This window comes from Elgaria multicarinata, chromosome 5 (assembly GCF_023053635.1).
Source record: "Elgaria multicarinata webbii isolate HBS135686 ecotype San Diego chromosome 5, rElgMul1.1.pri, whole genome shotgun sequence".
Lineage (NCBI taxonomy): Eukaryota > Metazoa > Chordata > Lepidosauria > Squamata > Anguidae > Elgaria > Elgaria multicarinata.
In genome coordinates this window covers 134,880,252-134,904,931 of record NC_086175.1, presented here as the reverse complement: position 1 = coordinate 134,904,931, position 24,680 = coordinate 134,880,252, and the positions used below count along the sequence as shown (strand labels likewise).

Here is a 24,680-nt window from a genome sequence, read left to right as displayed (position 1 = left end):
CTACCTTTTACCATCTTCGGTTGGTTCGCCAACTATGGCCTCTCCTGGACAGGGATAGCTTGGCCACTGTGGTACAGGCATTTATTTATTTATTTATTACATTTCTATACCGCCCAATAGCCGGAGCTCTCTGGGCGGTTCACAAACCTTAAGATTGGATTACTGCAATCTTGAGGTTGGTAACCTCAAGATTGGATTACTGCAATCGCGCTCTATGTGGGGCTGCCCTTGAAGCTGTTCCAGAAGCTGGAGCTAGTGCAGAATGCTGCAGCTCGGCTGTTGTCTGGAGCTGCCCCTTTCCAGCATGTAACTCCTCTGCTGAGGGAACTGCACTGGCTGCCTATTCGCTACTGAGCCAGGTTTAAGGTTCTGGTACTTGTGTATAAAAGCCTGAACAACTTGGGACCAGGATACCTGAGAGAGCGCCTTCTCCCTTACCAACCTGCCTGGTCACTGAGGTCATCCGAGGGCCTGCTGCTGGTGGTTCCTCCGATTGGTGTCCACCAGGGGAAGAGCCTTCAGCGTGGTGGCCCCCCTGCTGTGGAATTCCCTGCCTCTGGAGGTCAGGCAGGCTGCGACCTTGTACTCCTTTCGGCGCCTCCTGAAAACATATTTATTCCAAGAAACCTTTCTTTAATATGCAGCCTTGGATTTCTGATTTTTGCTTCTTTTTAAATTTTGTTTTAACTGTTTTATTCTGTTTTTTTTTTTCATTATACCTTGTACACCGCTCTGAAATTTTTCAATGGGGAGCGGTATATAAATATTCTAAATAAATAATAAATAAATAATTATATAGACCATGGTATCCTTCTGGATAGGTTGTCTGAGCTGGGAGTTGGAGGTACTGCGTTGCAGTGGTTCCGCTCCTACTTGGATGGCCGATTCCAGAAGGTGGTGCTGGGGGATTATTGCTCTGTGCCGTGGCACCTAAGCCACGGGGTTCCACAGGGCTCTATCTTATCCCCTATGCTGTTTAACATATACATGAAGCCGCTGGGGGAGGTTATCCGGAGATGTGGACTGAGGTGTCATCAATATGTGGATGATACCCAGCTCTACATTTCCTTTTCATCAAACCCAGGTGAGGCAGTGGCTGTTCTGAACCAGTGCCTGGGCACGGTAATGGACTGGATGAAGGCTAATAAACTGAAACTCAATCCAGACAAGACGGAGGTACTGTTAGCGGGTGGTTCTTCTGTCCGGCGAGGTGATGTTTGCCCTGTCCTGGACGGGGTTGCACTCCCCCTAAAGGATCGGGTCTGTAGTTTGGGGGTGCTCTTGGATCCAGAACTGTCACTTGAGGCACAGGTGAACTCAGTGGCAAAGAGCACCTTTTATCAGCTCAGGTTGATATACCAGCTGCGCCCTTATCTGGACAGAGATAGCTTAGCTACAGTTATCCATGCTCTGATAACTTCTCGTTTGGATTACTGCAATGTGTTATACGTGGGGCTGCCTTTGAAAACGGTCCGGAAACTTCAACTGGTGCAAAACAGGGCAGCATGCTTACTAACAGGGACTGGCCGACGAGTCCACATTACGCCAGTCCTTTTCCAGCTTCATTGGCTGCCAGTCCAGGTCCGGGCCCGATTCAAAGTGCTGGTATTAACATTTAAAGCCCTAAACGGCTTGGGGCCAGGTTATCTGAAGGAACGCCTCCTCCCATATGTACCTGCCTGGACCCTAAGGTCATCTTCAGGGGTCCTTCTCCGTGAGCCCCTGCCAAAGGAAGTGAGGCAGGGGGCTACCAGGAGGAGGGCCTTCTCTGCTGTGGCGCCCCGACTGTGGAATGAGCTCCCTAAGGAGGTTCGCTTGGCACCTACATTATATGCTTTTAGACGCCAGGTGAAGACCTTTTTATTCTCCCAACATTTTAACAATCTATAAATTTTAAATAACATGGTTTTAAATTTGTAATTTTGCATTGCTGCTGTTTTTATCTGGTTGAGCTTTTATATTGTATTTTATATTATGGTTTTATACTGTTGTTTTATACTTTGAATGGTTTTAATTTTTGTGAACTGCCCAGAGAGCTCCGGCTATTGGGCAGTATAGAAATGTAATAAATAAATAAATAAAATAAATAAATTTATTTTCATTTTAATATTATTTATTTTTTATTTTTTATTCAATGCGTAAGTGGATTTGCATCCTTTTGGCCTGTGGGTCCCAGATCCCCAAAAAGTCAGATCACCCTGGCAATGCATTTGCAGACCTACGCCCTAAATTGGCCTTCATTATCTCCCTTGCAGCCGTTCCCAGATGGCCACGGTGTGACCCTTAATCTCTGTTAATCACTGGTCGCCCGGCTCCTCAGCTGGGACCCCTTCTTCACGGCACATTGCTCTTTTGAGTGTTCGGCTATCAAATCAAGCCAGCTGGAAGCTCACATTATCTTAAAACACACACAGGGGACACAGGGACATCCCGGAAGGGTGGAGAACGCAGCCCTGATTTGTGGAGATTAGGAGCTCTTTAGCATTGCGCTTCTGCGAAAATGATATACGTGTAAATGAGAGAGATTAAAACCAAGACGGTGCATCTGTAAGGGAAATGGATCAGCCTGGGGTCGGGGGGACACAGGGGTGGCACAGCAGGCACAAAGGGTTCATTTCACAAGCAGGCAAGAGACGGGGCGGGCGGCGATGTTGTGGTCCCGGGGATGGAATTGTGACCGTGGGAGGCAGCACAGTTTGTGCATCTCCTCTACGGTGAGGTCACGGAGCAGCCTCAGGCAAGACACATGGATGCAGGGGCCACTTCAGCTGTTCCGTCTACAATGTGGGCATCATTTTATGGACCCACCGTACAGGTGTGTTGTAAGGATTTCAAGATAATGAATATTTTAGAGATGCTACATAAATGCATGATAACAACAGAATAAAATTTAATAGGGATAAATGCCAAGTTCTACATCTAGGAAATAGAAACCAAAGGCACAGTTACAAGATGGGGGATACTTGGCTCAGCAATACTACAAATGAGAAGGATTTTGGAATTGTAGCTCACAAGCTGAATATGAGCCAACAATGCGATGTGGCTGCAAGAAAGGCAAATGCTGTTTTGGGCTGCATTAATAGAAGTATAACTTCCAAATCACATGAGGTACTGGTTCCTCTCTATTCGGCCCTGGTTAGGCCTCATCTAGAGTATTGCGTCCAGTTCTGGGCTCCACAATTCAAGAAGGACGCAGACAAGCTGGAGCGTGTCCATGTACATTGATGGTGCTATATAAATAAATAATAATAATAATAATAGGGCAACCAGGATGATCAGGGGTCTGGAAACAAAGCCCTATGAAGAGAGACTGAAAGAACTGGGCAGGTTTAGCCTGGAGAAGAGAAGATTGAGGGGAGACATGAGAGCACTCTTCAAATACTTAAAAGGTTGTCACACAGAGGAGGGCCAGGATCTCTTCTCGATCCTCCCAGAGTGCAGGACATGGAATAACGGGCTCAAGTTAAAGGAAGCCAGATTCCGGCTGGACATCAGGAAAAACTTCCTGACTGTTAGAGCAGTACGACCATGGAATCAGTTACCTAGGGAGGTTGTGGGCTCTCCCACACTCGAGGCCTTCAAGAGGCAGCTGGACAACCATCTGTCAGGGATGCTTTAGGGTAGATACCTGCATTGAGTAGGGGGTTGGATTTGATGGCCTTGTAGACACAATACAGCTTTATAAAATAATTCACCAACAACTGGCCATCAAATTCAACCTCATCAAACAACCCACACCATACTATACATACTCACCTGAAACAATCTTGGAAAATGCAGGTCACAAAATATACTGGGACAGAACAATTCATACGGACAAGAAAATACCTTGCAATCGATCAGACATAATTTTATCTTTACACCACCCTGAGATCCTTGTGATATAGGGTGGGATACAAATGTCTTATAAATAAACAAAATAACAGTTATAGACAAAAAGGAAACGAAAAACACACTTGCTTCATTGACATAGCAATACCTAATGCCAAAATGTTGTAGAGAAGGAAGAGGAAAAGAGAGGAAAATGTACATCATGACTATGGCATCAAGAAAGTTGCAATTATTCTTTTAGTCACATCAGTCACTGGCATTACATCAACTTTTTTTTTACAGAAAACCTTCAGAGATTGGGCCTTCCAAAATACACCCACACCAACATCCGGAAAGCAGTCAAACTTAAAAGACGCTCAATAGTCAGGAAATTCCTTTGTGCATAGATTCAGGGACTGCATATGCTCTTCTGATTCCCTCAAATTATGCCCCACTAACTTACGTCTGTGTAAACATACCTAGGATTGCACTGTTAGAGCCATGTGAATATTCCCTTCATTCAGAGTAATCAAACTGAGAGCCATTGTTGTGTGGACAGTCCTCTGTAAAAGAGGACACAGGGCCACCCTACAAGGGGCCAGGAGATATTGCCTCCACAAACATGCCCTTCATTTTATTTGTACTCTGTATGGATGCCTTTAACTTTGGATACTTCTTGTGTACCTTTAACTGTAAACCATTTTCAAGTAACCCTGGTGGTTATGCAAAAAGGAAGCATTCTAGCTCAATGGCAAAGCATACAGTTTACGCACAGAAGATCCTGGGTTCAAATCCTGGCATGAAACACACAAATAAACAGAAAGCCCACAGGATCTTACAAACAAAATTTCAGTATGGGGAGAGGGGACAACAGTGTTAGATAAGGGAAAGGCTGGTAGCTCAGTGGTAGAGCACCTGCTTTCGGACCCGGGTTCAATCCTCAGTATCTCCAGGCAGGCCTGGGAAGGATCTCCGGTGTCATGTCTAGCCCTGTTCTCCCTAGTTTGGAAGAAGGTGTTTCAGGTAATCAATCAGACTCTGATGTAGAAACGTTGGCGCCAGACACAGGCCAGCCTGTGGGGAGAAACCTGGGGGAGAAACCTCTCATGAACTCTTCACCAGCTGGTGGTGGACCCTTTCCAGAGCTTATCACATCAAGGGCAAATAATACACAGGCCACAGCTAGACCTAAGGTTTATCCTGGGATCATCCAGGCTTCGCCCCTGCCTGAGCACTGGATCCACTGTGTGTCACCTAGATGAACAGGTTTGACCCCTGGACGATCCAGGGATAAACCTTAGGTCTAGCTACGGCCACAGTCAGTGGGAAGCCAACATTCTTCCAAGGGAGAGAGCACGGACAGGTTTTCAGATCTTAGAATATGTCGCAGGCTAAAATGAGAGGAGTGAAAGGAAGGCGAGAGAAAGTCAGCCCGGCTCGCATCACGTCAGAAGCTGCCTCAGAACTAGTCTCTCTGAAGTTAACACTTTTTGGGAAAAGGCTTTCCATTCTTCTTGAACGGACAAGCTGTCATGTCTCTCTCTTTATTTATTATTTATTTATTTAAAATATTTATATCCCGCCCTATATCATTAAAATCTCAGAGCGGCGTACAGATAAAAACATACACTATAAAACAATAAATATGCACAGTTAAAAACAAATTAAACCATGATCCAAGTTAAAGCAGTAAAAGCAGTTAAAACAATGCGCCAGTGAGTTTAACCATCAAAGGCTTTGTTAAAAAGCCATGTTTTTACTTGGCGTCGAAATGCAGTCCACGTTGGCGTCAATCGGGCCTCCAAGAGAAGGGGATTCCACAGTCGGGGTGCCACCTCCCGCCTTCTTGGGAGACAGTGATGAGGCCTGCTAAGTAATCCACAAAGCTTTATTTAAGCAATAAAATTGTCTCACTTAGTTTGCATAGTTTTGCCTAGGGAAACGTTCAAAGAGATTAGACTCTCTTCAGGCAGGAAGAGATGTTTATTGCTTAAATAAAGCTTTGTGGATTACTTAGCAGGCCTCGTCACTGTCTCCCAAGAAGGCGGGAGGTTAAAGAGAAACACGACATCCTGGCTGCTGCCAGACAATGTAGACCAGAGTGGGCAGCATGGTGCCTCCAGAAGTTTTGGATTACAACCCCCATAATCCCTGACTGCTGGCCTTGCTAGCAAGGGATCATGGGAGTTGTATTCCAAGACATCTGGAGGGTACAGGTTGCCTACCTGTGATGTGGACAATGCCGAGGTAGGTGGATCGGTAGACTTAGTATATAACACAGCTTCTTCTGTTCCGCTTTGGGAGCTAATCTTGACTGAATGAATGGATAAATACTAACTTCCCTGTTTGGCCTGGCTAGACGTACTATGAAGCAGCTGGAGAAGGCCACCTAAGACAGCAGAATATAGGTGTGTTTCGTGTGAGTTGGGACAGATGAGAAATTTGTTTCAGTTTGGTTCTGGGCAGAATTTTCCCAGTTCATACTTCCTGGAATAATAAGCGGACCTGAATGCAGGCTGCAGGTACATTTCAGAGTTTGCAATGCGATTCACGGAACAAACGAAAACTTGTTAAGAAAGACGCTGACATTTCGAAAAGGTGCACAAGCACACTTTAATCCATGGGAGGAGAGTGCATCCATTTTCAAAAACGCGCACAACTGATGTGTACATTTGTGTGTGTGTGTGGGGGGGAAACGCACAAAAACGCACACAATTTTTTGCGCAATGAGAAAAAACAAAACTCGTGATCTAATATGGACAAGAGTCAGAACCAGCTTTGAGGTGGAATTCAGACAGACAAGCTTGAGTTTTGCTGATTTGAACATCATAAGAACATAAGAAGTGCCCTGATGCTGGATCAGACCAAGGGTCCATCTAGTCCAGCACTCTGTTCGTACAGGGGCCAACCAGCCATCGGCCAGGGACCCACAAGCAACAGCACCCTCCCACCCATGTTCCCCAGCAACTGGTGCAGCACCCTCCCACCCATGTTCCCCAACAACATCCCTACGTTTGAGAACAGTAAGCAAACTCACTTATACATACAATTTTTCTTTACGGCGGTGTGTGTGTGTGCAGGCAGGAAGGGTTGGCCATTTTTACTTGCTGCCACAGACACCAAAGCTATGCTTTGGTGAACTTGGGCCTGGGACCCAAACTCTCCTCTGATGGCTTGGATTACATCTCCACTGCAGATGTACATGGCACAAAAAGTACGATCTTGCATCTACAGCAGTCACTTGGTAGACATTAGATGTTGGACCGGGAGTCAGGAGATCCGAGTTCTAGTCCCCATACGGCCATGAAAGCCCACTGGGTGACTTTGGGCCAGTCACAGACTCTCAACCGAACCTACTTCAGAGGGTTGTTGTTGTGAGGATAAAATGGAAAGTAGGAGGATTATGTATGCCGCCTCGGGTTCCGTGGAGGAAAGAAGGCAGGATATAAATGCAATAAATAAAATAAAATAAAACAATAACACTGGGCACAAAGACAGCCGGAAAATGGAGGAAGGGAACACAGCCGGGAGCAGTGACATTGAGGAGTCATCTTTCGGCATCCAGTATTGGCGCCTTTTCCAGAGGACGTCGGGATTGGGGAGGAGGGGAAGAAAGGGGGTTCGGCCCCCAGGTCATCTGCTCATGTGCCGCAGGATGGTCACGCAACCGTGGTAACTGGTACAGCGCTGTAAAGGGGGCTGAGGTGCCACGATGCCGGTCTCCGGGTCCAAAGTGAATGCTTTGTCAGAGCCTTCTTCATTTTCATCTCTGCCCCCCAGGATGTAGATCTTGCCATCGCACACAGTGACTCCGCAGCTCTCCTGAAGGAAGAGAAAGAAGCCAGAACAATCAAAGATCCAGGCCCAAAGCCAGCCACACATTTTGTGGTGAGGAGAGACACAGAAGTGACACCGAAGAGCAGTGGAAATTAACGTGGAACACCAGAATCCTAAATAGTCTGATACAGGGGGAGGAGGCGATCTTTTTAGGCCATGGGCACATCTGGCAATTTGAGGAACTGTCCTGGGCACCACCACAAAATGGCTGCCATGGAAGGTGTGCAGTGGAGGCTGGTGTCTCTGATGTCAGTGGGGCAGTGAATCCGCTCCAGGTTTTACTGAGAACCAGTCAGAATTCTAAAGGAGCTATCTGAGGTGCAAAGCATGTTTTTAGAGTTCTGACTCCGCAGCTCTCCTGAAGGAAGAGAAAGAAATCAGAACGATTAAAGGACCAGGCCCAAAGCCAGCCAAATGCGTTTGGTTTCAGGCTGAACTCTAACAGAACTATTCAAGGTGCGAAGCCAGGAGTTGGGGGTTCTACAAAAGTCCACTCTCTAGTTTTCCCTCCAGGATTTCTTCATTTCAGCAGCCTAATTTAGGTGGGGAAACCATTATGTTCTTGCTACCATTAAACAACTGGGATCCAACCTACAAGAAATCACAGAGATCTACCTATGGGTCCTGGTCTGCCTTCCGCCCTCCCCCACCATAAGGGACTCACGAGCGTCTCCTTACTAGAGGTCCAGGCAGGGATGCCACTTCACTCCAAGTGTCGTTTTGGGGATCGTAGCTGAAGATTTTACTCAGGAGTCCTCCGACAACATAGATCAAGTGATCCAAAGCGACAGCACTGACGCATCTCTGGCTGAAAGGGGCAGGAGACAGAAGGCCCCAGTTATTTCGCTCGGGGTCATAGCACTGCACCTGGGAGAGCAAACAACCAGTCAACAACTGATTCACTCGGGGGTGGTTGAGATGCAACTCCAACCTTGGAGGCCACGAACGGTCCCTTCCTGAAAGCAGCCAGAAAAATGGGCCATTCCCAATCTTCTTCTTACTATCCAGAAGAAGAAGCACATTATTCAATTCTCATAATCAGTCTTCCCCAAGCAGGTGCCCTCCAAATGACCTTCTACCATTTGAAGCTTGCCACAGTTTCTGCCTCTTGAACCACATGTGGGAGAGTGTTCCAGAGAGTGGGTGCCACCACCGAGAAAGCCCTACATACGTCAATATTCTGTTGGTCATGGAACGACCAATGAGGCCTCCTCTCATGATCTCAGGTGGTCAGTTTAGTGAACTGATGGCAGCTTTCTCCAACCCGGTGTCCTACATATGTTTCGGACTTCAGCTCCCATCAGCCCCACCCAGCATGGCCAATGGTCAAGGATTATGGGAGAGGGAGTCCCAAACATCTGGAAGATACCAGGTTGGAGGCGGCTGAATCATGGGACGTCCTTGCCATTCTATGAGTTCAATTTGAAAGGGATGTAAAAAGCAACGTTTGTGCCGGAGTTGAAAAATGTGTTTATTCTGCGGGAGAGTAAAAACGAGAACTTGCAATAATGGAGAACTTTTGGCCAAGATTGGACAGAGGAATTCGGAACCTGGAGAACGAATTACCCAGGGTCCGTTTGCCCATCACTAATGGTGAGACGTACTGCGTTTCTATCATTACTTCAAAACTTGCATCTGCAATATAAACCAGCAGATGCAAATTTTACACAAATCTCTGTCCTCTTTTGCCCTCATTTTGGGTGATGCATTTCCTCTTTTTGGGCAACTCATACATGGCCGTCCTACATATAAATCAAAGATCCTGATGTGAATTATGCCCATCACCTATCTGTCACTGAGAAGGAAGAACTGATCACCTGCAAAGCGAGGAGGGAAGGAAAATGATAAAAAAAATACAGCCCAGCGGGGAGAAAGTTATTGGGCAAAAGGCGGGATACAAAGACTTGGTCACCAGGACTGAGCAAAATACAAATATTTCACCTTCCAAAGTATCACTACCCAAACCCAGCATTTGTCACGGAAGTGAGGATTTAGACTTCGTTCTTTGCAGAATGCAGCTTAGGATTCACAAAAGGCCATATTTTGTGACTACCGCCCAAATTCAAAACATCTATATATATAAAACGCTTAGGTATGTTTCCGTAAAGGCTTCAGCTGATACAGGTTGCTAAGCAACAGTAACAATGTGTAACGTCTGCTGATACAAGTTGCTAAGCCCCTCGCCCAATTCCTCTGGGCTTTCCAAGGTAATCCTACCCCCCTTTCTGCCTCTTTGCTCCCCCCCACACATGAAGGGGGCAGCACCACGGTCTGGAGCATGAGCGAGGCACGGCCGGGGCCCTTGGTGGCCGGCCGCTCGCCTGCTGCGAGCCCAGGCCCTGGCCTAATCTCATGCGAGCTGGGCGGCTGGCCCAAAGCTGACAGGAACCCCAGGGAGAGGGGGACACCTGCTCCCACTCCCCCGACCTCCCTGCCCCCCAGGTCTACCAGACGGCACTGTATCAGCAGCCTCCAAGCAGCCCCCGCCCCCGGGATGATATTTAATTAATAAACTTTAAGATATGCTACAACGGCGTATGTTACGCCGGGTGCAGCTAGTAACTGTTTCATTTCAGATTTATTTCTGCGCTTCTCCGCTTTGCAAATTGCCTTGCTTTTATCCTGCTGCGTTCCATTACCTTCTCTGTGTTGGCCCCATCATCCATCGCACCGCCAATCACATAGAGCTTGTTGAGGCAGGAGACGATGGCTGCTGAACTCACTGCTTCTAGCAAAGGTGCGACGGCCTTCCAGCTGTTGGAGAAGGGGTCGTAGCATTCCACGCTGGCCAGGCGGTAAAAGCCGTCGTACCCACCCACGGCATAGATCTGTCAATGAGAAGCAGAGGGATTACATTTGTGGATATCTGACCTTAGGGGTAGGCAAAGGGACATGCATGTAAGGAGGGCGGAGTGATGTGATGGAGTGGTTAGAGCAGCCTTTCCCAACCTGGTGCCCCATGGATGACGTGAGAAGTGCCCTGATGCTGGATCAGACCAAGGGTCCATCTAGTCCAGCACTCTGTTCACATAGTGGCCAACCAGCCATTAGCCAGGGACCATCAAAGCAGGACATGGCCCAACAGCACACTCCCTCCCATGTTCCCCAGCAACTGGTCCACACAGGCTTACTGCCTCAGATACTGGAGGTAGCACATAACCATCAGGGCTAGTAGCCATCGATAGGCTTTTCCTCCAGGAATTCATCCAACCCCCTTTTAAAGCCATCCAACTCAGTGGCCATCACTACATCTTGTGGTAGTGAGTTCCATAATTTAACTCTGCCCTATGTGAAGAAGCCCTTGCTTTTCTTTGTCCTGAATCTCCTGGCCTGGACCACAGAACTCTGTCCCCGACAAAGTAGAAAAGGCTAAACATAATAAAAAATAAGATTGTAATAGCTCATCATTCCCCAACCCCAGTGCCCTTCAGATGTGTTGGATCACAACATCCATCACCCCAAAAAATTAAGTTTAAGAATGATGGGGTTTGTAGTCCAACCCACTCAGAAGGCACTATGTTGGGGAAAGCTGTAACAGCCCACCTAAAACAGCCAAGCGCAGTGCAAGTAAAGAGAAGTACCTTTCCGTGGAGGCTGGCCATCCTGTGTCTCCATCGGCCTTTTTGCAAGCAGGCAACCTTGATCCAGACATTCAGCTGGGAGCTCAGCAGCCAAACATCCCTGCTGCTGATGTGGCCGCCTTCGAGAGCAAACACAGAGCAGCTACGTGAGGCAGGAGCCAATGGATTTAAGACCAAAGGATGCAGGAGTTACATTGAATATTGACCAGGAAAAGGGGACTTCTAATTAGGGCTATGCACCTAGCCTCCGATCCGCCTCAGAGGCCAATTCAAAGCCCCTGAAGCAGCCCCGATCTGCCTCGGGGGTTGCCTGACCTGCCTCGGCATCGAAGCTGAGGCAAGATTCGGGTCCTCCGAGGCGACTCGGACTTTTCTGGGTGCCAGCTGTGCAGCCCGCACTCAGAAAAGTTTCCCCTTCCTCACTAACCTGGTGCCTCTGCCGCCTGCCGCTGCCCTTTAAAGGATAGCGGCGGTGGCAGACAGCGGTGGCAGGTAAGCCCCCTCCTTTCTCCACACTTACCTGCTGACACCACCGTCCACTGCCACCGCCGTCCTTGCATCCGGCGGCAGTGGAAGCCGCCGGACGCAAGGATGGCAGCAGCGGCGGACAGCAGCAGCAGGTAAGCCTCCCCTCCTCCCCTTCGCCACTTACCTGCTGCCTCCGCCTCCGCCACAGCGGAGGTGGAAGCAGCAGGTAAGGGACCTGCCAAGGGCTGGCTCCGATGTGCCGAGGCAGCCCGAAGTTTTGGAGCCAATTGGCTTCAGCTTTGGGCAACCTTGGCCTTCGCCCGAACTGCCTCGGATGCATGATTCGGAGGTCCGAATCACCCCGATCCGCTTCAGATCGGGGTTCAGATCTGAGGCAGTGCACAGCCCTACTTCTAAGTAATTTAGTACAGGACTATTTTGGTAAGAACACCAGCAGTATGGCAGAAAACAGGGTAGACATATGAATACATGCATATGCCTCTGTCACCATAAGAACATACAAAGAGCCCTGCTGGATCAGACCAAGGGTCCATCTAGTCCAGCACTCTGTTCCCCCCGTGATCAACCAGCTGTCGACCAGGGACCCACAAGCAGGACACAGTGGAACAGCAGCTTCCAACCCATGTTCCCCAGAAGTGGTGTATATAGGCTTACTGCCTCAGATACTGGAGGTGGCACATAGCCAACAGGACTGGTAGCCATTGATAGCCTTCTCCTCCAGGAATTTATCCAACCCCCTTTTAAAGCCATCTAAACTGGTGGCCATGACCACATCTTGTGGTACCAAATTCCATAGTTTAACTCTGTGCTTTTTTAAGAACTCCTTTCTTATACCTGTCCTGAATGTCCCACCCACCAGCTTCATGGCTTGACCCTGTTGGCTTCTAGTATTATGGGAGAGGTATAAAAATGTCACCCTACTGCAGCAATGTCTTGGGGCCTTGGTACTTGAGGGAACGCCTCTCCTTATATCTGCCTGCCCGAGACCTGCGATCTGTTGGAGGATCCCTCCTTCACGTCCCAACAACACAAGACATACGCTATGGTGGGACGTGGAAGAGGGCCTTCTCTGTTGTGGCACCCCGGCTGTGGAATGCCCTCCCCTTGGCTTCATTTCGATGCCAGGCTAAGACATCTCTTTCTATCATACACTTCAAGGGCTAAATTCTCCATGATTACCCATAGTTTGAATTGATTTTAATTGTTTTATTGCTTAAAAAAAATTCTACCGGTTTTAATTTGTTAACGGTTTAATATATATATTTTAGCTGTGTAAATTATTTATGTTTACATTGTTCTGATTTTATCTGCATGCTGCCCTGAGATCCCAGGGATAATAGGGTGGGATAGAAATGTTTTAATAAATAAATAATATTCCGAGAGTGTTGAATCTCACCCAACTCTCAATTGTCATTTGGTCATTTGGTCATCTGTGGGCCAAATGACCAAACCTGGGTCCCCAAAGTCCCAGAGCTGGCCCTGCCGCTTTCCCTGACCCCTTTCCTTGACCTAGCAGGTTCGATGCTTTCCAAGTATTCAAGGCCGGTGCTACCATAGAGGCCACTCAGGCGGCTGCCTAGAGCGCCAAGGTAAGGGGGGCGCCAAACGCCGCACCTGGAAGCCGCTCTCCCACAACGGCTCTGAGAGGGCGACTTCCAGGCGCACCGTTCTGAAGCCGCCCGCCCGCCCCAGCGTCCTCACTTTGCTTTGGCTGGGCGCCTACCCAGCCGAAGCAAAGCCACGCACGCACGCCCCCACTCCAGCGTCCTGGCTTCGCTTCAGCTGGGTGGGCGCTGAAGTGAAGCCAGAACGCTGGGGTGGGGGGGCGAGAGGGCAGCTTCAGAACGGTGTGCCCGGAAGTCGCTCTCCCAGAGCGGCTTCCGGCCGGGAGCGCCGTTCTGAACCCGCCCACGCCCCACGCCAGCGTTCTGGCTTCACTTTGGCTGGGCAGGCAAGATGGCGTCCTGTGCCCAGGTACGCTTGGGTGGGAGGGGGGATGAAAGCAGCTCACCTGCCTAGGGTGCAAAACAGTCTGGCGCTGGCCTTGCAAGTATTTGTGCCGTTTTCTTCCCATTCAGGCCTCTCCTACGGCTTAATTCCTGGCTAGGAGAGCTTAAAGCTAAAATAGGCTGGTATTTTTGGACATCCCTCACCTGAGATGTACACATCATTCTTCAGCGTACAGGCCGCAAACTCAGATTTGGTACATCCGGGCATACCGGAGAGCGGCTTCCACTCTTTTCTTTCGGGATGGAACAGATCCACAAAAGGGAGCTTCAAAATTCCTTTCTTATCACAGCCGCCAATCACAACAATCATCTCTGCTAATTCCATGAATCTGGAGTATGAAAAGCAACAGCTTCAGTCTCGGGGGTGCAACAAGATGTAATGGCGGCTCAACTTCACCCAGGACGTGACAAACTCCTATAAACCAGGGGCTGCGCTGGCACTTGAAATCCACACTAGGGCCTTTCAGGACAACTCGAGACTTTGAGCTCAACAGAAAGCAATACAATGGGCAGAATCTGAAAGCAGGAAGCTACTAATTGAAGGTGCAGCAGCCCTGGAAATCATTAAGACTGCTTTGAGAGAACACACTAGAAAGGCAGCAACAACATGTGTGTGTGAGAGAGAGAGAGTTGGGGGAGGGAGAATCTCCACAAACTAGGTCTTGATAAAAGACATGGAGACAATGGAGACAATGCAGAACACATTGACCTGGTTCACAAGATCACCACAGCCCACCATAGCTTATTTAATAGGCACCAGGTTCGCACAATCACCACAGCCCAGCCTTGCCTATCCTAGGGTGACCATATGAAAAGGAGGACAGGGCTCCTGTATCTTTAACAGTTGTATAGAAAAGGGAATTTCAGCAGGTGTCATTTGTATGCGTGTAGCACCTGATGAAATTCCCTCTTCATCACAACACTTAAAGTTGCAGGAGCCCTGCCTTCTTTTGTATCTGGTCACTCTAGGATAGCTCCTGCAGCTTTAACTGATGTGATGAAGAGAGGATTTCACCAGGTGCAGCATGCATACAAATGGCACCTGCTGAAATTCCCTTTTCTGTGCAACTGTTAAAGATACAGGAGCCCTGTCCTCCTTTTCATAGGGTCACCCAAGCCTATCCCCAGTCATGGCTTGTTGTGTTGTCTGAACCAGAGCAGCATGGCTTGGACAGAGAAACAGGCCTCCAATAACCTATGGCCTATTGCAGGGCTACTGGGGGGTTGATTCCCCCTCCAACAAGTGGAGCTGTCCGGGTTCAGATGACACAGCAGACCATGACAAACTCCAGCTGGGGGTTGAATATTCAAAATGGCCACTGATATGCGCCACAAACTGCCGTGGCTTAAATGAGCCATGTTGGGCTGCAATGATAGTAGAAATCAGCCCACTAAAATGGAATTGTAACCCTAGGATATAACCATTTACTATAGGAAGGTGTAGCACTTTGAGCTGTACATATCCATTGAGGCATTTTTCTCTTTAGAAAGTTCCGGAGTGTCCGTCGCACTCACAGTTGTTGCCGTGGTGATCAGGCCTAGCAGGGGAGAAACGAATCTCAGACCCTGAACAGCTTGACTCAAATAAACAAAATATCCACAAATGATCAAGGCCATGACCATTTCTCCTATCTAGCGGGTCGCTCTTTCAGCGTGTTGGCTAATGGCAGCTCGTCTTCCTCCTTTCCCCTTTCAGTAGGGGTTCCGCAAGGCTCAGTGCTTGGCCCGTTGTTGTTTTCCTTATACATGTTGCCCTTGGGCAAGCTTATTCAATCTCATGGCCTCCAATATCATCTGTACGCCGATGATACACAACTATATCTGTCATCTCCGGAACTTTCTCCTGATGTTCACGATCGTATCTCGGCATGTCTTTCAGATATCTCAGCTTGGCTGCTTCATCGTCGTTTGAAACTTAATATGGCAAAGACTGAATTGCTTGTTTTTCCTCCTAAACCTTCTCCTCATCTCTCATTCTCTCTTACTGTCAATGATGTTATGCTTACTCCGGTCAAGGAAGCTCGTAGCCTTGGCTTTATATTCGACTCCTCGCTCTCCTTTATTCCTCATGTTGAGGCAGTAGCTAAATCTTGTCATTTTTTCCTGTATAACATTGCCAGGATTCGATCATTTTTGTCTGTCTCTTCTGCCAAGACTCTTGTTCATGCGCTGGTTATTTCACGGTTGGACTACTGCAACCTTCTTCTCTCTGGCCTTCCTTCTTCTCACATCAGTCCGTTGGCTTCTGTTCACCACTCTGCCGCAAAGATCATCTTCTTGGCTCGCCGCTTTGACCATGTTACTCCGCTTCTGAAATCTCTTCATTGGCTTCCAATTCACTTCAGAATCCAATATAAACTTCTCCTGTTAACCTTCAAAGCTTTTCACTGTCTAGCTCCTTCCTATCTCTCCTCTCTCATCTCACACTATTGCCCCGCTCGTGCTCTTCGCTCCTCTGATGCCATGTTTCTCGCCTGCCCAAGGGCCTCTACTTCCCTTGCTCGGCTCCGTCCATTTTCTTCTGCTGCCCCTTACGCCTGGAACGCTCTTCCAGAACATTTGAGAACTACAAGTTCAACCACAGCTTTTAAAGCTCAACTAAAAACTTTTCTTTTTCCTAAAGCTTTTAAAACTTGATGTTGTGCGGACTTTATACTGTTAGTTTTACCCTACCCTGTGCCTGCTTACCCTACCCTGTGCCTGTTTGCCTTCTCTTCCCCTCCTTATTGTTTTACTATGATTTTATTAGATTGTAAGCCTATGCGGCAGGGCCTTGCTATTTACTGTTTTACTCTGTACAGCACCATGTACATTGATGGTGCTTTATAAATAAATAAATAAATAAATAAATAAATAAATAATAATAATAATAATAATAATTTCAATGCTGTGGAATGGACACATTCTGTCAAGTGTTTCTGTTTCTGTTTTTAATTATTTCAGGGTTTCTTCTCCTTCCACATCATTCTTTTCTTTGAGGAGGAGAACGTTTGTGTTTCTCTGGCTTCATCAGGGAATGCATGGATGGAGAGTTCCTCTGGACCAGACTTCCCCAGCTGGCACTATCCAGATGTGTTGGGCTTGGACTACAACCCCCATCATCCCCAGATAGGCAGTAACTACAGGAATCGTATCTTGCTGCCACTGCAAGAGGAGGAGGAGCAATTAAGAACGGCAACTTATGGAAACGTTAAGACAAAAAATACTGTGTTATTTTGTCATTTTCATTGCATTACTCCCGCTGTGGTAATATTTCTCTACTAGGCCCTTTATCAAACGGTTATATTGATGGATAATATAAATAGACTTATTTAAATCCCTCGGAGTCTGCTTCCATACTAGTCCTTCTACTTTGAATCCTGAGGAAAAAAGTACAAGAAGATTACAAAATGATTTGGCAATGACGTCATCAATTTTGTCACCATAATGTTGAGCGAGGGAAAGAATCGTGGCAATTAACAGCTAGCATGGAAGCAACCCTTCTCAGTGGTGGCCCCCCAACTGTGGAACAATCTGCCTGACGAGGCCCGCCTGGAGCCGACATTGTCATCTTTTTAAGACTTTTCTCTTCTCACAGGCATTTAGGAATACGTAATGTTCTTTGGCTTGTTGGATGTCTTATTATGTTCCTAATGGTTTTAATTTTTGTGAACCGCCCAGAGAGCTTCGGCTATTAGGCGGTATAAAAATGTAATAAATAAATAAATATGTTCTTTGGTTCATCGTTTGTGAGGTTGTGGTGATGGTTTTAAGTGTATGTGCATTTTGCATGTTTTTGTGGGTTTTAATTTTTGTATATTGTTTTAAAAAGTTTTTATCTTATGTGAACCGCCCAGAGAGCTTCTGCTATGGGGCGGTATACAAATGCAATAAAATAAATAAATAAACCCAGGTTTGCCAAGATAAAATAGCAATAAATATGTCTAGCACACATAAATGTTAATTCATTTTCAGCCCTGACATTTCCAGGCAGGACAAGGAAAAAATTAACCTGTTTGAAACCTTGAAGAGCTGTTGCTGCCAGTCAGTGTTCACAATACTGGGCTACATGGACAAAGAATAAGGCAGTTTCCTACGTTTCTACAACGAACCACCTTGAGTCCTGGGCATAGAGAAGGAGAATAGAAATGATCCTAATTAATTAATTAGACCTGGGGTGTGGAGAAAGTAGATCTCCAGTTGTTTTGGAGGTCAACTTCCAGCCTTCTTGACCATTCAGGAAGGCTGGGAGCTGAGGTTCAAAACATCTGGGGATCTACCTTCTGCCCACCCCTGAATTAAGCAATTGGCATTATTTTTACCTTCTGGGCCTAGAGCGTGGAGAGCTGACCTCCATGCCCAGGATATAGTACTTGCGGGCTTCTTGCAGCAAAGGGATGCAGTCTTTGGACTCTTGGATGAGTTCATCCATCTCCACCTTCTCCAGGAAGTACACGGGGTCCAGCAGAGGGAGGCGCACCTGCGCCAGCAGATCCTTCAGAGTCCCTTTCCTGGAGGCCACGTTGTGGCGCACCCACCGCATCACCGCTTCGAAGACCGCTTCCTCTTTGGGGACCGCCAGCCGCTCGCTCGCAAGGCACAGCCCCAGCTCCGCCGCGTCCAGCTCCAGGAACTCCTCGTGATGAGACACCTCCACAAAACCTTCCAGCACGAGCCTCTTGCTCTTCTTGGCCAGAGATGGGATGGAAAAGGAGTCGGCAAACCTCATGATGCCCAAGCAGTTGCAAGGGTGGAGCTGGGCTTCCAAGTAGGCGGCGCAAGCGTCTTTGAGTTTGGGGATCTGAAGCAAACTGGACAACTCCAACAGTCCTTCCACGTTGTCTTCCTGGATGGCGACGTGCCCTCCATACATGTAGTCCAGGACGAGACTCATGCTGTGCGCAGAGATCTTTTGGAGGCGGACGGTGCCTTGGTCGCCTTCCTTCAGTCCCCCGGCAAACATAGCCCGAAAGTAAGCGCTATTGGCTGACAACGTGGCGCGGTGGCAAGGAAACTCCTGCCCGTCCATCACAAGCACCACATCCGTGAAGATGCCGTCCTGCCGATAGGCGTTGAGGGTCTGGAGGATCTGCTCAGCGTGGCAAGACCTGCTGCAGAGTTTCACCCGGAGCTGTTTGTCCCTTTGGTCCATCGACACATTTTTATCTGTGCTGTTTGCTCCGTAACTGGAACCTTCTTCCATCAGCTGGTACATCCTGATTTAGAACATGAAGTAAGAACATCACGCATCGGATGAGGAAGGCTGCAGGCCACAAAAGCTTATGCCATAATAAATGTGTTAGTTAGTATATCAAGATGGCATTTGTTGTTTTTGCTGCAACAGACGAACAGGGATGACAATCCGGAAATGGTGGCCATAGACGGCACCAGTATTAGTCATAAAGGGTAGGAATATCCATCAATATCGCAAAGAAACTTATCCAGATAAAGACAGATATCATCTTTCTAACTAAATACAAATACTGGGGGTGGGGTGGGTGTTAATTGAAGTTGCTTTGTAGCCAATTCCCTAAAAAATCCCGCAGCATCGTTGCTGTGAGGCGGAATTGACTCGCCTGGGATTGTTTACTCGGGAGTGGCAGTGACTTTCTAGGTTCCCAGATAGCAGGTGACAGGATAAGGCTCTCTGGTGCTTTTGTAAACTGGGCAGGTTTAGCCTGGAGAAGAGAAGATTGAGGGGAGACATGATAGCACTCTTCAAATACTTGAAATGTTGTCACACAGAGGAGGGCCAGGATCTCTTCTCGATCCTCCCATAGTGCAGGACACAGAATAATGGGCTCAAGTTACAGGAAGTCAGATTCCGGCTGTACATCAGGAAAAACTTCCTGACTGTTAGAGCAGTACGACAATGGAACCAGTGACCTAGGGAGGTGGTGGGCTCTCCCACACTAGAGGCCTTCAAGAAGCAGCTGGACTGCCATCTGTCAGGGATGCTTTAGGGTGGATTCCTGCATTGAGCAGGGGGTTGGACTGGATGGCCTTGTAGGCCCCTTCCAACTCTGCTATTCTATGATTCTATGATTCTATGATGGCAGGAGGCAGCGCAAGACATCTGGCCAGAAAAAAATGCAACCCCGACAACCATTTGGCTCATCGAACCCGCCCTCTGCCCTGCATTCCCGCACTTTCTCTGGTTGGGGTGGGGGTGTGTGGAATCAGAATTCGATGCAGAAATGAGATAGAATGATCTTACAAGTGGGGGAGGGAAATGAAAACACAATAAAAATTCAAGCTTGTCAGATTTGCCATCTCCTGTAGACCATTAATTGTTGCATCCTTCTGTAAAAAGGAAGGTGATCTGGGTTCTAGCCCCTACTCAGCCATGGAAACCCACTGGGTGACTTTGGGGCCAGCCACAGACTCTCAGCCCAACCTACCTCACAGGTTTGTTGTTGTGAGTTTAAAACGGAGAGGAGGAGGATTATGTGCACTGTCTTGGGTTCCTTGGAGGAAAAAAGGCGAGCTATAAATGCAGTATTAAATAAATAAAATTAGACACCACCTTGGATCTGCCCTCCACCCCCAGTAGCAGTGCCCAGTGGCTTAACCTGAACTGAAGCCACAACTGGCAGATGGAGAAACAACGTGGTGACATCGGAGCAACTAAAATAATCGTGGTAACGCCACACTGCGAAAAAGTGCAATTTTTGGGGGGGGGAAGCCTATTATATTATTATTATTATCATCATCATCATCATCATCATCATCATCATCATTTATATATTGCCCCATAGCCGAAGCTCTATAGCTGCGAGTTGGCAGTGGCGTCATATAAACAACGCCACACCACTGCGCAGCCACGCCAGGGTAAATAGGCCGTACAGATGCCCCCTGGGACATTATCCTCAAAGGATTAGAGGTGAAAAATCCAAGTTTAGAATCATAGAATCATAGACTAGTAGAGTTGGAAGGGGCCTATAAGGCCATCGAGTCCAACCCCCCGCTCAGTGCAGGACATTTCATATGGTCTATGTCGAGAGAAAAGGATCTGATCAACATCTCCAAAAGCGTCTAATCAACATCTTTTGTAGCAAACAGAAAAAGACCATGGATGAAATCTCAGACTGGGATGCCCACGTCAAGAAAGAACTTTCCAAACAGCCCGACACCTGGACGAAATTCTCCAAAAGAGGGCAGGTAATCTATTCTACCCCGGGTGGCTTCTCTAAAAGCAAAAGGTAGATACCAAACTTTTGAATCTGCCATGTGCCTCCATGGGCTGCAACAGGACCACACATGAATTCACCCAGGGAAAAAGGAAAGGAACCTCTCGCGCAAGCACTGAGTCATTACTGACTCTTGGAGGGACGCCAGCTTTCGCTGACGTTTTCTTGGCAGGCCTTATAGCGGGGTGGTTTGCCGTTGCCTTCCCCAGCCGTTATTACCTTTCCCCCAGCTAACTGGGTACTCATTTTACCAACCTCGGGGGGATAGAAGGCTGAGTCGACCTGAGCCAGCTGCCTGAAACCAGCTTCCGCTGGGATCGAACTCAGGCTGTGGGGAGTTTCAGCTGCAGAAACTGCTGCTTTACCGCTCTGCACCACACCCAACTATGTGGTTAATCCACACACTGAGCCAGGCAGAAGAGTCTGGTCTTCCTTGGAGCATCTCCTTCTGCCCAGGGCCAGCGCCAAGTTTCTGAGGGCACCTGGGCCAGCCACCCTCCAGTGAGTCTACCTTCTCACCACCATGGCCACCAGCTGCTCATGTTCCTCCTCCTCTTCCTCATCCCTGCTGCTACTTGCTTGCTTGACAGGCAGAGAGCCAGGGAGCAAGGAGGCCGTGGCGTCCCCTGCTCCTCCTTCTCACCAGCACCATTGTCTGGGCCAGAGCGAGAGGCACGTGAACAAGCAGGATGACATGGTGAAAAGGAGATCAAAGCCCAGGGAACTCTTGTTAGCAGGTTCCTTCTGGGGTTGGCATGACCACCAACCCAAGTTTGAATTATTAGCTTCATGATGTGCACCTCTCCGCAACTCAAGATGTCTTTCTACGAGGACTACGGACTAGCATGATCACCAACACAAGTATAAATGATTTCGCTCCAAGTCATAGAATCATAGAACAGCAGAGTTGGAAGGGGCCTACAAGGCCATTGAGTCCAACCCCCTGCTCAATGCAGGAATCCACCCTAAAGCATCCCTGACAGATGCTTGTCCAGCTGCCTCTTGAAGGCCTCTAGTGTGGGAGAGCCCACCACCTCCCTAGGTAACTGGTTCCATTGTCGTACTGCTCTAACAGTCAGGAAGTTTTTCCTGATGTCCAGCTGGAATCTGGCTTCCTGTAACTTGAGCCCGTTATTCCGTGTCCTGCACTCTGGGAGGATCGAGAAGAGATCCTGGCCCTCCTCTGTGTGACAACCTTTCAAGGATTTGAAGAGTGCTCTCATGTCTCCCCTCAATCTTATCTTCTCCAGGCTAAACATGCCCAGTTCTTTCAGTCTCTCTTAATAGGGGTTTGTTTCCAGTCAGAAAGCTTTGTTTTCACATTTGGTCATAAAGTCGTCTGCACGTTCATTGTCACATGACTTGCTCCTGAAAATTTTAGTCAAATTCAAAACTGGATTTCACGCAAGACGGCTGTGAGGCTCGCTTTTCAAGCAAGACAGAGCATAACCTGAAAGAAGATTCAGTATACGCCAAAAAAAAAAACACCCCCAAAATACTACTATCAAGAGAGGAAATGGTACCTATTTAGTAGTGATACTCAGGAGATAAGCAGATATTTTACCACATTTGTATCCCATCCTTGATCTAAGACGGTCGGGAGCATTTACCTCAGGAAACCCCATTTCATCTTCACAGCTCTGTGAATTTGCTTAGACCAAGACACAACAGGTTGCTAAAATCACCTAGGAAAGCTTCATGGCTATATCAGGATTTGAACCCAAGTCCCTGCTGCAGTCATCCAGCCCTCTAGCCGGTAGAGCTGCCTAGTTTCTCCCCACACCCAGCCTCTCTGCTTAGAAGCCCATTCCCTTTGTTTGGGGAGGTCTTCCTCACCTGTTAGGGGAAGGTGAGCATCACCTGGATTGCAGTTCCTCAAAAGGCATCAGACAGTCCTTGTCACTCCAGCTCTGGCACCCGGATCGACGTGAACTCCCCGGCAAAAAAAAGGAAAGAACGGAGAACGTTTCCTTTGGCTTGCACTGGACAAAGACATGCACAAAAAGCATAGTTCCTCCAAGCCATGCAAAGCCTGCTTTTGTTCCTCGCGTTATGACGTGCCCGGAGGATTCGCTTGGCATTAGCTGCAGCTGTCAATTAAGCCTGTGCATGGAAGGACGGACACCGCCCCCCCCCGCCCCGCAGAAGGGAGGGTGTGAAGATGGAGAGAGAGAGAGAGGGAGAGAGAGAGAGAGAGAGAGAGAGAGAGAGATATTTCACCCAGGGGACAGCTTAGAAACGACTGTCCCATCTGGAAAACCGATTGAGGCCCAGAGGGAACAATTCATTTGATCAAGAGGCTCGGAAAATTGCACTAAAAAGAAATTAAGGAACAAATCACGTCACTTAAAACTCATCATATAGTGGTACCCAACTATGCTTGGTTCACTTTGTGGCTGGTCCTACTAGATAGATAGATAGATAGATAGATAGATAGATAGATAGATAGATAGATAGATAGGTGTGTTAGAGAAAGAGGGGGGGCTTACAAGTGTTCAAAATACTTTCGGTATTATTTATTTATTTAGCACCATCAGTGTACATCAGAGCTTTCCCAACTGTGTGTCACGACACGTTAGTGTGTCGGCTGCAGTGTGTAGGTGTGTCACGCGAATGTAACGAGAAACCTCTTGAGTCTCTGTGAAATAAGCAATACCAACTTGCCTGCATTTTTACGCAGCAAAGGTGTCGATTAGTATGGTGCACTAGTATATTCCCCTTCCGTCGTATCCGTGCATGCACACCACGGTCGAGGGATCATACAGGTACTGCACATGCGCAGTATTCATAATCGGGTCAAAACAGCTGATTCCGCATCACTTCTGGTGACGCGGCTGCACCTGAAGTGACGCATTCGAGAAATTCCATGGGTCCAGTGTTTTGATAGAACACCGTCTCAACCGCCGCTCAATCGCAGCTCGACAAAATTGGTTCAATGTGAAAAGTCTTGGAAATGTATATTACTATCTTGCAAATCATATATTTAATATATATATATATATAAATGAAAGGTTTTCATGAGATATGTTGTGTCCCCCTACATTTCATTATTACAATTTATGTATGTGTCCGTATCTCTTATAAGGGGTTAGTTTAACCTCCGGTTTGCTAGTAAAACTGAATTACTGTGTCACGAAATGATGCATGTCTAAAAAGTGTGTCACTAACATGAAAAGTTTGGAAAGCTCTGGTGTACATGGTGCTGTAAAGAATTACCTTTCCGTAATACTTTTCTGAGGATAGCAAGGAGGAGTCTTGTGGCATCTTAAATTCTAACAAATTCAAACTTTTGTGGACTGTAGTCCTCTTCATCAGATGCATGGAGGAGTATTATGGGGAATTTCAAGTTTATTATATACAGTATCTGAATCTCTCTGTAACACTCCATGCATCTGATGATGTGGACTATAGTCCACAAAAGATTATGCTGGAATTTGTCAGACCCTTTGTTGTTCATATGAGCCTCGTGTGGCGCAGAGCGGTAAAGCAGCAGTTTCTGCAGCCAAAACTCTCCCCACGGCCTGAGTTCGATCCCAGCTGAAGCTGGTTTCAGGCAGCTGGCTCGGGTCGACTCAGCCTTCCATCCTCCCGAGGTCGGTAAAATGAGTACCCAGTTAGCTGGGGGAAAGGGAATAACGGCCGGGGAAGGCAACGGCAAACCACCCTGCTATAAGGCTTGCCAAGAAAACGTCAGCAAAAGCTGGCGTCCCTCCAAGAGTCAGTAATGACCCAGTGCTTGCACGAGAGGTTCCTTTCCTTTTCCTTGTTGTTCATGCTGCAATTGT

General features: G+C 47.7%; 1 protein-coding gene across 1 annotated transcript; it reads right to left on the bottom strand.

Annotated features, from left to right (window-relative positions):
• Positions 1-7,422: 7,422 nt before the first annotated feature.
• Positions 7,423-18,920, bottom strand: KLHL35 (kelch like family member 35). The gene is made up of 6 exons (XM_063127256.1): positions 18,028-18,920; positions 13,871-14,055; positions 11,187-11,347; positions 10,287-10,475; positions 8,326-8,514; positions 7,423-7,632 (listed from the first exon to the last, which is right to left on the bottom strand). The coding sequence occupies exons 1-6, from the start codon at positions 18,918-18,920 to the stop codon at positions 7,444-7,446; spliced, it is 1,806 nt and encodes a 601-aa protein (XP_062983326.1). The 3' UTR covers positions 7,423-7,443.
• Positions 18,921-24,680: the final 5,760 nt, after the last annotated feature.

What these genes read in the sequence shown, in the direction of transcription:
- KLHL35 (XM_063127256.1), bottom strand. Translation starts at nt 18,920, where the DNA reads ATGTACCAGCTGATGGAAGAAGGTTCCAGTTACGGAGCAAACAGCACA. An exon ending in CCACGCTCTAGGCCCAGAAG is followed by an intron (nt 14,056 to 18,027) that starts GTAAAAATAATG and finishes TTCATACTCCAG; the next exon opens with ATTCATGGAATTAGCAGAGA. An exon ending in CATCCCTGCCTGGACCTCTA is followed by an intron (nt 7,633 to 8,325) that starts GTAAGGAGACGC and finishes CTCTTCCTTCAG; the next exon opens with GAGAGCTGCGGAGTCACTGT.